The 12,068-nt window shown below is 35.9% G+C and overlaps 3 protein-coding genes and 1 non-coding gene across 5 annotated transcripts; 2 read left to right on the forward strand and 2 right to left on the reverse strand.

Moving 5' to 3' along the window:
* Nucleotides 1–7: 7 nt before the first annotated feature.
* Nucleotides 8–80, forward strand: TRNAA-UGC (transfer RNA alanine (anticodon UGC)). The gene has a single exon. It is a non-coding gene; the product is annotated as a tRNA-Ala (tRNA).
* A 184-nt stretch (nucleotides 81–264) lies between these two features.
* On the forward strand, nucleotides 265–926 carry LOC104788537 (ubiquitin-ribosomal protein eS31y fusion protein). The gene has a single exon (XM_010514308.3). The coding sequence runs from the start codon at nucleotides 265–267 to the stop codon at nucleotides 736–738; it is 474 nt and encodes a 157-aa protein (XP_010512610.1). The 3' UTR covers nucleotides 739–926.
* A 206-nt stretch (nucleotides 927–1,132) lies between these two features.
* On the reverse strand, nucleotides 1,133–3,516 carry LOC104788538 (putative protein phosphatase 2C 49). 2 transcript variants are annotated; one of them, XM_010514309.2, is made up of 4 exons: nucleotides 3,138–3,516; nucleotides 2,405–2,575; nucleotides 2,075–2,310; nucleotides 1,133–1,930 (listed from the first exon to the last, which is right to left on the reverse strand). In XM_010514309.2, exons 1-4 carry the CDS (start codon nucleotides 3,300–3,302, stop codon nucleotides 1,369–1,371), a joined length of 1,134 nt encoding a protein of 377 aa, XP_010512611.1. In that variant the 5' UTR covers nucleotides 3,303–3,516; the 3' UTR covers nucleotides 1,133–1,368. The 2 variants fall into 2 exon arrangements, with proteins under 2 accessions (XP_010512611.1, XP_010512612.1); XM_010514310.2 differs by having other exon boundaries at nucleotides 2,405–2,572; nucleotides 3,138–3,515.
* A 2,252-nt stretch (nucleotides 3,517–5,768) lies between these two features.
* Nucleotides 5,769–9,740, reverse strand: LOC104788539 (putative boron transporter 2). Its single transcript, XM_087452271.1, has 12 exons — nucleotides 9,031–9,740; nucleotides 8,861–8,943; nucleotides 8,577–8,769; nucleotides 8,352–8,490; nucleotides 8,105–8,270; nucleotides 7,748–7,914; nucleotides 7,497–7,670; nucleotides 7,327–7,422; nucleotides 7,111–7,242; nucleotides 6,706–7,025; nucleotides 6,358–6,628; nucleotides 5,769–6,272 (listed from the first exon to the last, which is right to left on the reverse strand). Exons 1-12 carry the CDS (start codon nucleotides 9,132–9,134, stop codon nucleotides 6,006–6,008), a joined length of 2,112 nt encoding a protein of 703 aa, XP_087308397.1. The 5' UTR covers nucleotides 9,135–9,740; the 3' UTR covers nucleotides 5,769–6,005.
* Between the last annotated feature and the right edge of the window lie 2,328 nt (nucleotides 9,741–12,068).

Below are 12,068 nucleotides of genomic sequence, written 5' to 3' on the forward strand. Positions count from 1 at the left end.
TTTAACAGGGGATGTAGCTCATATGGTAGAGCGCTCGCTTTGCATGCGAGAGGCACAGGGTTCGATTCCCTGCATCTCCACTTTTTTTTTTTTTTCCTTTTTTTTTGTTATCGTGAGCCATATAATGGCCCAAGAGACTAACTAAGCCCAAAAACAAACCCAAGGGTAGTTACGTAACTGAGCATCAAAACCCTAGCTAGAGTCTCCTTTCTCTACTACAAAATCCCCATTTTGAGTGTTTTTTTTGGGGTGCAGCCGTAAAAGATGCAGATCTTCGTGAAAACCCTAACGGGGAAGACGATAACCCTAGAGGTTGAGTCATCCGACACCATCGACAATGTGAAAGCGAAGATCCAAGACAAGGAAGGGATCCCACCGGACCAGCAGCGTTTGATTTTCGCCGGGAAGCAGCTAGAAGACGGACGCACTCTCGCCGACTACAACATCCAGAAGGAATCGACGCTTCATCTCGTGCTACGTCTCCGTGGTGGTGCTAAGAAGAGGAAGAAGAAGACTTACACCAAGCCGAAGAAAATCAAGCATAAGCATAAGAAGGTGAAGCTCGCTGTTCTTCAGTTTTACAAGATTGATGGATCTGGGAAAGTTCAGCGTCTGAGGAAAGAGTGCCCTAACGCTACTTGTGGTGCTGGTACTTTCATGGCGAGTCATTTCGATCGTCATTACTGTGGTAAGTGTGGTCTCACCTACGTTTACCAGAAAGAGGGTGGTGACGAGTGATCTGTTCTACTGGTAGATCTCTCTCTATCTCTCTCTCTTTATCCTTAAAAACAGCATTTCGATTTCGGAACTTTGTAAGCTTTTTTGTTGTTTATGGATTCAAAATGTTGAACATCGTTTGCTTCTGGATTATGAATGATTAAAAGTTTTAGGTTCTTTATGAATATTTTATTATGCTGTTTGTTCAATTCCTTGGTTGCAATTGATTTTGAATGATCTCTTCATTTTGAAATGGCTAATTTTGTGTTGAGAACAATTTAAAATATTAGTCAGGTTGTGCATGCTTGAAACGATATTAGCTTAGTTATGGTTCTGATGATGATCTAATGACTGATGTGTGATAGCTTAACTGGCTTGCTTAGAATCTGTTGAGTTATTTGTATAATATATGTAATTCGTCGCATAAATCTTTTGAACTATATTCACACTCAATAATTAGTATATGTACACAAAAATGTAATTACAGACTCTCACACACAACAAAGCACACATCTTATGCAAATTTATCTCGAAATATGTTCTCGCTGCTGCTTAGAACCTTTTTAAGTCAAACACAACAATAGCAGCGTTGGAGAGGTTTGTTATTCGCCATCATCAATTATATAATATCACCAAAAGCACATACCAGTTTCAGCCATCCAACAGATTCCTCAAGCTACGGAATGCATCCGGTGTAAGACTAAAACACCGTCTCTTCTCCATAGGAACCACCGGCTCTTCCCATCGGTCCGCTGTCATAAAACATACCACAACCGCGGTTAAGTTATCAAATGAGTTCCGCCTAAGAGCCTCCATCACAAGCTCTCTCGAACATCTTGTTGGATCGTTATGTCGCTTTAAGCCACGCTTAACAATGCTAACTGCTTCTTGGCTCGCCATGACATCCCAAATCCCGTCGCATCCAATCACTAGAAACTCATCATCCTCGGTTAAATTTATCTGCTTGATTTCTGGTTCGGAAATTAGCGGACACTGAGAGCCGTGTGGCATTTTTAGTTCCCAATCGCCAAGAGCCCGTGTTACAGCTAAGACCTCATTTAGGTAGCCGTCATTATTGATGAAACCGCCTGATTCTTCCACTCTTCTTCTCTCAAGTAGATTAATCGGTTTATGGTCTTCAGACATGTCTATCGCTTTGCCTTTCCTGCATAGAACCGCTCTGCAGTCTCCAGCATTTGCAACCATTAAGAGTCTGCAAAAAAAACCAAGAACCATGAGATATACGCTCAGATCACAGGTTGTATACTTAAAAGTTATACTAGTGTATATGCAAGAGCTCTATTCAGATCCTAGAGATGGATAAAGAACTATTGAAGTAACTGAATGAAACACGTACCTCCCACATATAAGAGCAGTAAGAGCAGTGGTTCCAGAAGAAGAGCTGATGCTGCAATCTTCTGCCAAAGCAAGATCAGCTTGAAGAAACGCGTTTTTCAATGAACTCTCAACTTCTTCCACATAAACACTATCCACTTCCGATGTTTGTGGAAACTGCTCATCTTCAAAGAAAAACCTAATGGCGTTTTCCCTAACGTAAGCTGCTGCTTCTGGTCCTCCATGACCGTCAAAAACCTGAACAGAGGAAGTCTTAAGTCAGAATCTATATTTAAAAGAGCATTAGATTTTTTAAGGAAGATACATATCAGACATAGGAACGGGAGCGTACCGCATAGAAAGCACTAGGCTTTGGCAACTCAAAGAGACATCCAACTTGAGAAGATAGATCGTCTATGCGAATGTGTTCATCTTCCATACATCTCTTTGGGCCAATATCAGCAAAGCTTCCAGACCGGATGGTCGGAACATAATCTGAGACACTTGGATCACAATCACCCTGCTTCAAAAAAGGTAAATACAACACGTTATTGAAAACATATATCAAATCTCAACATATCCCGACAGAAGAAATCAAAATCTATAAACAATAAAAAAAAGAGTTCTCAAATCTCCAATTAATGAAAAAAAAGAAACTAAAAGGCTTACTTAGACGCATGCTCAAATTTAGCAATAAATGAAACACAAGCAGTTAAGACAAGACACAATAACTAAACTACAGAGGGCTTTTCTAGCAAGATTCAGACCAGCTTTTAAAGTTTCAGACAACAAGTATCTAACTTCTTTCTACGACACGCAAACAAACAGAAACCAGAGGTCCTGTAAGCTTAAGGTATCAAAGGGTCATGTTCGCAAGTGTCCTAAACCGTTTCAAATTCCTATAGAGTCATCTTATCTTCTTTGATTCCTATATGCCTACCAAACAATTCAGTCGATTTCCTAATGATTGACGATTATGATTTCAGAATCCACCAGCTTCTTCTAAATTCTCTTTCACAAAGTATCCAGAAAGAAAAAAAAGGAAAAAGGAAAAAAAAGAAAAAAGTAAACTTCAAAAGACATACCACAACCAGAGGAGAAGTCGTTAAACTTGCGGAAACGGACTGAGTAAAACCCAATTTAGGAGAAGAAACGGGAGATTTAATGGCGGAAGAAACTTGATCGAACAACTCAATCTCAAGAACCGCCGGTAAACTCTGTTGAAATACAACCTCTGCTTCTGCTACCATCTGTCTCTTTTCTTCTTTCACAATCAATTTCAATTTCAATTTCACTACAACAACAACAAGATCAAACCCTCTTCTTCTTTTTTTCTTTTGTTACTCTGATTAATTAGTTCAACGAAGAATTGACAATTTCGAAGTTGGCGTGTGTGTGTTTTTTTATTTCTCTCGCAGGAACGAAAATTTCTGAGCCGCGTGGGTCTTTTTTTTTTAATATATAAAGAGGAAACTCGGAGATTTTGGTTAACCGGTTAATATAGTTGACACGTGGCGGTTATCTCTGCCGAGTCGGTTGCTTATGTTAGATTAGTTTTGTGGATTACACACACACGGCTAAGACTAAGCCCTAATTATGCCACGTGTCATTCCATCTTTGACGCGCGTACCCTTGAACTTAACCGAGAAAATAAAGTAGATATTTCTGTGATATGATTAAATATTCAGGGTTACTTTTGTAAATTCCAGAACTCTCTCGACCAGAATCTTAAAAGCCTTTGTTCGGTGTCCACACTTTGCGTTTTCTTGATTTGACGATCTTACCCCTGCCATGTATGATCGCACGACGGCGTTTTGCTGAGAGATGATGAATCTGAACCGTTGAAACTTGAGCTTGGGTCCCAAGTTTTATCGACTTGTCATGCCACGTCATTGCTCCTTTTTTCTTTGGATTTTTATTTATTTATTTTTGTTATAGTTGTTTTAGTGGCATCTATCTTTACACATTTGCATATAGATCATTGATCCAAAGACCATAAGCCATCACCTAATTCTTGTATTTTATATGGTCTTTATTTTCTTCTCAATTTGACTGTTTCGTTATATGCTAACTTATATAAGCAAATTAAAATATCTGAATTGGCATTTAGTCAAGCTTTATTATTTTGCCTTTCAGCCTTTTGTGTAAAATAATGTTTCTTTTAGACTAAATCAAGATGCTTATGATCTAACGTGTTGCTAAAATGAGAAACGTGTTTCGTGGAAAGTCTAATAACCCAATTATAAAATCTATATCCAGAACTCTTCGTCTTTTAGCTTAGCAGAAACAAAAATATCTAAACAATAGTAACAATTAACAACTTATCGGCATATATGACTCAGTGTTACTATTAATTATGTCGGTTAAGAGACTTAAGATGAGACGCGAAAGTATCGTCACGTTGATGATGAGTGATGACGATGCATGCACGCGTTTGATGGGCTATAATTTAGAAGAAAGCCCATATGACTTTGAACTTGAAGTGTTTATAGCCCATTGAACTCAGTATGTTTGCGTTTAAAAAAAAAAAATTAGCGGAGGACCGAGCTAGAAAACATGCGACAAAACTAGACTGGTTTGGTTTTAATCAAGTTAAGTTACTGTGTGGTATAGACAAAACGTGGGAAATGGTCAACGAGAATGTCTAATCTAATTTACGACCATCAAAAAGCGACTTGAAGAGTACGTAGGTTTTTTTTTTTTGCTTTTAGGGGACTTCTGTTATTGGTCCAACTCACAGAGGACAAAGCACAGTTTAAGACAAAGATCTCTTGACGAATTAAGACATTGACGTAAGCCTGTTTAGTTATCACTATTGTAGTCTCACCGATCTGTCAAGTCCATTTGGCTTATTCCAATGAAAAAAAATGAGCTAGAAGTTACCATTGCTCAACCTTTTGTTGGCCACTAAAACTTGATTTTCTTTTTTCAGAAAATTATGTATTAGTGTTTATAGAATGTGTAATGTTCTATCAAGAATAGTCCTTGTAAATATTTAACAAAATTTAGCTATATAATAACAGCCTTTTTCTATGGTTTGAAATATTTACATTTATATTAAAATTAATGAAAATGATCTATAAAATTTTCAAGTCTGTAGATATCCGCAAATGGTCATGATAACTAAATTGAAAACTGATCCGAGGAATATTTAAGTCCACTCTTTTTGTGTGTGTTCTTAACTTCTAATAATGAGAACTTAAAAAATGATCAAAAGTTTTTAACTCTTTTTTTTTTTCCAATTCTAATAGTAATAGGTATGTTTACTTTTTATCAAGAAGTTGACCCTTGTCTTGTTTTGTAGCACATGCAAGTGCGCTCTTGTTCGAACTACATAACCAATGCCACTCTCTTTGAACCCAAAAAGATATTTGCTTTTGCTTTTGCTTTAGCTTTATAACTTTTTCTTGCTGTTCTTCTTTTTCATGTTTCCATTCGATTTGCTATCGAACTATCTTTTTGTGAAAGTAAGGTGAATAGGTGATGATGATGATGTGTGGTCCTTAAACCCCTTCCAAGAACACACGAGTTAGGTTAATTTGGTGCTATTGTATTACTACATAACAGTGTTGTATACTCTATAGTTAGTATATGTCGCCTTTTGTTAAATTTGGGATGTTCAATCTTTGTTTTCCTGAAGCAATGTTTAAGCAAGTTTAGACTTTTAGCTTTTTTGGTTCAACTGATAGTTTGTTTTTTCACGGACACAGAAGAAATAAATATAAAAGGATCCTTTATTACTAGTTACTACATATATAGTATATAATTTACCGACATTCCACAGGGTAAGTAAGAGATTTTACAATGATTCGAGATCAAAAGCAGAAATGCAAACATACAAACATAGGTAAAAGAGAAAACTCAAGAAAGCATTAGATCCAAGATCAGTTAATCAACAAATTTTTAAACATATACTCTCCTCCAGTTTTATCAAGCCTCCATAATGGCTAAACTCATTTTGACGACGATGATCGGTTTAACGGACTCGGCTTTGCACTATTTTGCCCTTTTCCGGCAACCCTAGGACTCATCTCACCTCTTAAATCATTCACCCTAGGACTAAACACTTGAGAAAGATTCCGATTATAAACTGGAGTTGAAGTCGAGCTAGTAACTTTAGGACTACACGTGTGTCTAAACTCTCCTCTGCTTCTTGTAATAAACTCATCAAGAATCTCAGAATCACATGGATACGAAGCTGTTGATCCCATTTCAGCTTCCTGCAAAATCCAAAATCTGTTAAACAACTATCAAGAAATTAAAGACAAATGGATATTGATTTGAATTTGTAATGGAGTCCTTTACCGGTACCGCAAGATTGAATGGTAAAGCGGGTGCTTCTTCATACTCTGCTGCGTCTAAGTCCTGAAGATGAGCACTTTTGAAGAATCTTGGGAGGATATATTGCCTTACGGGTATTAGAAACATGATCATTAGAGGAAACATAACTCCAGCGATTGGGATCCACGTGAGACCAAAGCAGGTTAAAAGATAAGTTGTTTGGAAAATAGTGAACATTGCAATCGTTTTGAATGGAACAGTTTCCACAAATGTCGCGTGGTTATCTTCAAGAACCCTGCAATTTTGGTAAATAGTTGAGTAAACCATTCTTGAAAAGTAAAAGGCGATGAAAAAAACGATTGAGGTTTTTACTTGAATCGACGGCTTGGGGCTGTTAAGAGAAGCAAGATTCTTTCCCAGAATTGGTTTCCTGGTAGACTTTCAATTGCCATGAAGGCGAAGTATCCCCAAAGGACTGATGTAGGGATCATTTTAAGGAGAGGCATAGCTGCAACACATCCTCCAACCATTATTGCTTGAAGCAAGTTGCTCACTCTCTGTTCTTTGACTTCAATTGGCAATAAATCATCGATCTCTTTCTCAATATCAAACAGAGTTTCATCAACTGGAGCATCGAGATTCCCTGTGAATGTCGTTGCTTGGATTGTTGACTCTCTCAGCTCTTTCAAACCCTGCGGAAGAGATAGTTTACCCTCCAATTAGCCTCTAAAAATACTATTCCACTGAAAATTGAAAAGTTACACAGAAGATTCTTACTTGAGGTTGCTGGTAGACTAATGGAGTCTGCATTTGATTATAAACATCTTGCATGTTTCCATACAACTGTCCTAGACTCGCATTCTGCTTGATGCTTCTGCGCGCAGTTGCAACTAATCTGTTCCGAAGCAGCTGTGGGAAGAGCAAACAACAAGCTTAAATCCCAGGCATGAAGGGGAAAAAAATTCAAAAAAACAATCGATCTTGGTAAGGTACCTGATATTTTAGTGTTGCTAAGCTCTTGGTATGCATTGGTGATTGAGGGATGACTCCATTAGATGGAGGGATTCCAAGTAGACCACACATTAAGGTCTGAAAAAGGCGGAGTTAGTTAGGAGATTGAGCCCAAGAAGAAGAGGCAATTACTATTTTCTGAAGATTCTTACCAAAAACCCAAGAAGAAGCAGATCATAGTGGTACGAAGATGGTTTTCTCAAATTGAATTCTTTCTGTTGTGCAAGTTGTGATGCTACGCTATGGTCAAAGTAGTAAAGAACTGCAATCATTGTTGCTGGAATGAATGCTCCAATTATGTAGACAACTGGAACTTGAAGCATCTCCTGAAGAAATCAAAGTCACTAGTCATTAGTCATATGTTCGTGTGGGGTGTGTTTGAAATTTCAAGATAAAGACACACCTTAACAACGGTCCAATTCTCATAAGCACCAGGGGACCAAGGATTTGGGCTAAAAAGTCGCCGAGGAATTCCTTTTGGAACATCTCCTGTTGGGATGTAGGAGACACCGGTCCACACCAGAACCATGAGTGGCACACCATAGTCAGCTACTAAACTTCTAAGCCAGCCTGTTCCAAAAATAATGTTTTAATAAAGGGAATTAAGTGTCTTCAAGAACAAGGAATAATTGAATGAGATCTCCCCACTTGTAAGCAATGACTGCTTAAATTGATCATTGATTGCTCAAGATCCTTAGAATAAGGAGATTCCAGATCATTAAAGTTAAAGAAAAAAAAAGTTGACTAACTGCTTCGTTACCTGTTCCATATCTCCATGACCTGGCTTTTCTGCTTCTAAGTGCAGTAATAAGAAGACCAAAGGAAAGAACCAAAGCAAACATCCCATTTGCAAATCTCCAGGAAGGTAAAAACTCCAGAAGTTTCAGATCCTCTCTCTCAGGAGAGCGGAATTCATCGACTAATCCCTGTACATATATAATCAAAGCATTAGAGGCAATTAAAATACAATTTCTTGACATCAAAAAAAAAAATGAAAGTCTTCTTACTTTGATAGCTTCTTGCATGAAGAGCATAGCTATAAGAAGTCCAAACAATTCTCCAGCTACTCTGGTGAATCTGTTGATAATTGAACAAGCTCCAGATATCGCCAATACAAAAAGTATCAACGAAGTCCAAACACAAACCCTGCACATATTTAACAAGATTACCACCACCTCGTTTGCTCACTATATTAACAAGATTAACAATCGCATTAGGAGAAAAAACTTTACCATCCAGACCAAGCTAAGAACAAATTGCGTCCCAGTTCAGGTCTCCCCTTGGCAAAGTTAAACATGAATGTGTACATAATTACAGTTGGCTCAGCAACTCCAAGTATAAGCAGAGGTTGGCCTCCGATGATGGAGTGAATGATTCCACAAATGGCTGTAGAGGCCAGTGTCTGAACAGCAGTAAGAACTCCATCTGCAAAATTACAGAATCCGATTCAAGTTGCAATCTTTCGCTAACATTCGTAAAGCTGATAACTTTAAATTCAGAGGAGAAGAGTCAGTACCAGTGCTTCGTTCCAATTGTTCGCCGAATGAAATAACAGGAATCGCAGACGCGAAGAATATGTATGTGGTGGGAGCCAGAATCCTATAGAATTGATAAATCATATAAGATGACAAATTCATTTAAAAGAAAAAAACAGAGAAATTTTGAAAAGGTGAGCAATTATAGTACCTGAAACCAGCTTTGATTCCTCCGGTCCAATCTTGTTTATAGCACATCAACCTTCCTTTAATATCATTCTTGATACCTTCAAACGGAACAAAAGTCTCTTCCATGATTGGCGTCTCTCTCTGTAATATACTCTGTTTTTGAGTTCCTCTGTTTTTTTTTCGCTCAGACAAATCGTCAAACACTTGGAGAGCTTCTTTTGGTTTAACACCTCCGGAGAAGAGGTAGAAGATGAGATGGGGAGATACGAAAAGGAGACTACTTGAAAACGAACAAACCCATGTTACAGAACATTTCTCAACACAAGTTTAGGGTATAGAAGAGAAATCAAAATAAGAAGACCCAGAAGCAAAGATTAAGGAGCTCGTAACAACAATGAATCTCGTTGATGGAGATTGAGAACGATTCATAGACCAAATTTACATGATAAAGAGAGATTACTAAAAGCAATAATGAAAGGGACTGTGTAAATTGTTTGGATGGCAAGAAAGTGGCAAAAGTAGTAGTTTCAGCTGTGAGGTTTTGCAATGTAATGTGTATGTCTTTGGTGGCAAGGAAGAAGAAGGCCGAAGCATCGTTATATACTATAATAATAGTCCTCCTCCTTCTAATACTAATCATAATGACGGGAATTAAACTAATTAACTAATCATTAGCGAAGCGCGTCGACGAAGACGACTCTTTTTGCACAATAAATACAAATCATTGTTTATGCATCCCACCGTTACCTTTGACCTTTTTATTGTTATACTATTCATCACATTTTTACAAGATTTATGAGTTTTTTTTTTTTGAAATTCTTTTAGAGTTTATAGATTGTATTACTAAGTATTCATGGTGATATATGTTATACCGTTTGTCTATATATATATACTGAATATAATTCTGATTTTCGAACCTTGGTGTAGGCTTTTTCAGTCTATATCTTTTTTATAGTAGTTTACAAAAATTTATCTTTTAATATTTTTTAATTTAGATTATATGTTATTAAAATGTATAAGTAAGGTCCACATTGTTCCAAAAAGAAAGTTACAATGACGGCTAATTGTTTTCAAAAGTTTGTAGAACCGGCCATGCATAAATCTCACTTGTATAGAATAGTTTAATGGCTTGTAATCTATTGGTTCATATTAGTATTGTCGTTGTGTCAGTACATGTCCATGCATTTTCAAACCCGTTTATTCTGAAAAAAAATAATGCCTGTCATATGCTAATATATACAGTACCTTAACATAAGGGTAAGGCTAATAGCCTTACCTATATATGTTTAAAGTGCCAAAATTGATGGAAACTATACGTGTACTAAAAGTAGGATTGTTATATCGACCACTAACAATAAGTTTGTATCATCTTCTTTACTAAAAAAAAATTAAAAGTTCTTATCATCTTCTTCTTCTACGTGAGGAAACCACTTATAATACGTTACCTGCTGCTTCTTAAAAAGGCATCCGTACGATGTTTTTTGTAAAGGCCAAAAAAAAGAAGAAGTAAAGGGGTCACTTTTGGAGGGTGGTGCAGATAATATACATCTAATCCATACACTGACGTTGTAATAGTAAGAAACTCAACCTAACACATACGAACATCTTTAAACAACTACGAAGCAGGATTGACCTAATTAATTATTATCCAAATCACCATTGGCTTTCATTAACTCTCTCTCTCTCTCTCTCTTTTGTCACTTAGCTAATTATTTTAGGTACCATTAGATTTTTAACACGTTATAAGTTGCCCTTCCAATGTTTCAGCTACGGAATAATATTGTTCCTTATCAATTTATCATCACCATAAAAGAGTTAATATTAATTAAGAAAATATATTGGTTCATTGATTAATACTATATATGTATACTGTAGTATATCTTTTATTTACACATTAATTATGTGCTACATACATTATAGTTGATACGTATATGTAACCAACAAGAGAGCTGTTGAAGGCCATGTGCCATGGACAACTCATTTCTTAGCCCTCTACGCAATCTCACAGCCACGAAATACAATATTGAATATTACAATTCACAGCCGTATTTCCCAACTAACATTTTTTCTAATAAACAATATCATGCATGAACTAGTTTGTCTAATATAACTAGACGACTCTCTATCCAGAGGACAAGAATTTTAAACAAAATATATATACAACTCAATTTTCTATTTTTTGGATTTTTTTTTTCTTTCTAAAGTGATGTGCTTATATATTCTTTAGAACGTCAAATTTCTTGTTTTTAATCAAATATACTAGTCATTTACGAAATATTTAATATAACTATATACATTTTGAAAGTTAATACTATAACTTACGGTATAATAAATATATAAAGATATAATTATATATATTATTACTACCATGGTTAAGATTAATCATCACAATATTTAAATTGATACAAATTAGAAAATCATCAATTATATGCGTCGCCAATTTGTATGTTTTTGGTTGTATGAAAAGTTTCATAACAAGAACTATTAAAAAAAACACTACAGCCACTTGAAACTCTTTACGAGAACCCATCCTATTCAATTTCATTAGGGGGTTTAAGTCATAGCTACGCAATTATTAAAAAATTATTACCCCGACTTGCGAATGAAGTTCAAGCAAATACCTTCATACATATTCAGTGATTCAGATATATAATATATTTGATGTGCACATGTATCATGTTTGTGACTATGCCTTTTGTAATTATGGTGTGAAGTGCTTTACTTTTTTTTTGTTTTTCAATATATATAGCAACAAAATTTGGAATCTGTATCCACCAGATTCCACCCATATCTATAATTTTATCGTAACTTAGCTTGACTTTTTTTTTCTTTTTATCAACTTCAATTTTACGTATAACAAAATCCGATTTGGAACTTGTTTTTCCTCGTTGGATGTAAATCATTTAGGCATTGAAATTTGATTGCTTGTTTTAATATAATGAATGTAGTTTATGTATATAAATAATAAATGTTACTTTATATAGGTTCTATCTTAAATAATAAGTATTTTGTTAAAATTTGTCTTTATACTTAATACGAGAAAAGGTCAACTACTATATG

This window comes from Camelina sativa, chromosome 5 (assembly GCF_030686135.1).
Source record: "Camelina sativa cultivar CO46 ecotype springtype chromosome 5, ASM3068613v1".
NCBI classification, from domain to species: Eukaryota; Viridiplantae; Streptophyta; class Magnoliopsida; order Brassicales; family Brassicaceae; genus Camelina; species Camelina sativa.

Coding starts and splice junctions, on each gene's coding strand:
- LOC104788538 (XM_010514309.2), bottom strand. CDS start 3,302: ATGGTAGCAGAAGCAGAGGTTGTATTTCAACAGAGTTTACCGGCGGTT. Junction 2,311..2,404: donor AGCCTAGTGCTTTCTATGCG/GTACGCTCCCGT, acceptor TCCTCTGTTCAG/GTTTTTGACGGTCATGGAGG. Junction 1,931..2,074: donor ACTGCTCTTATATGTGGGAG/GTACGTGTTTCA, acceptor TTTTTTTTGCAG/ACTCTTAATGGTTGCAAATG.
- LOC104788539 (XM_087452271.1), bottom strand. CDS start 9,134: ATGGAAGAGACTTTTGTTCCGTTTGAAGGTATCAAGAATGATATTAAA. Junction 7,026..7,110: donor TAGTCTACCAGCAACCTCAA/GTAAGAATCTTC, acceptor TCTCTTCCGCAG/GGTTTGAAAGAGCTGAGAGA. Junction 6,273..6,357: donor CATTCAATCTTGCGGTACCG/GTAAAGGACTCC, acceptor TGGATTTTGCAG/GAAGCTGAAATGGGATCAAC.
- LOC104788537 (XM_010514308.3), top strand. CDS start 265: ATGCAGATCTTCGTGAAAACCCTAACGGGGAAGACGATAACCCTAGAG.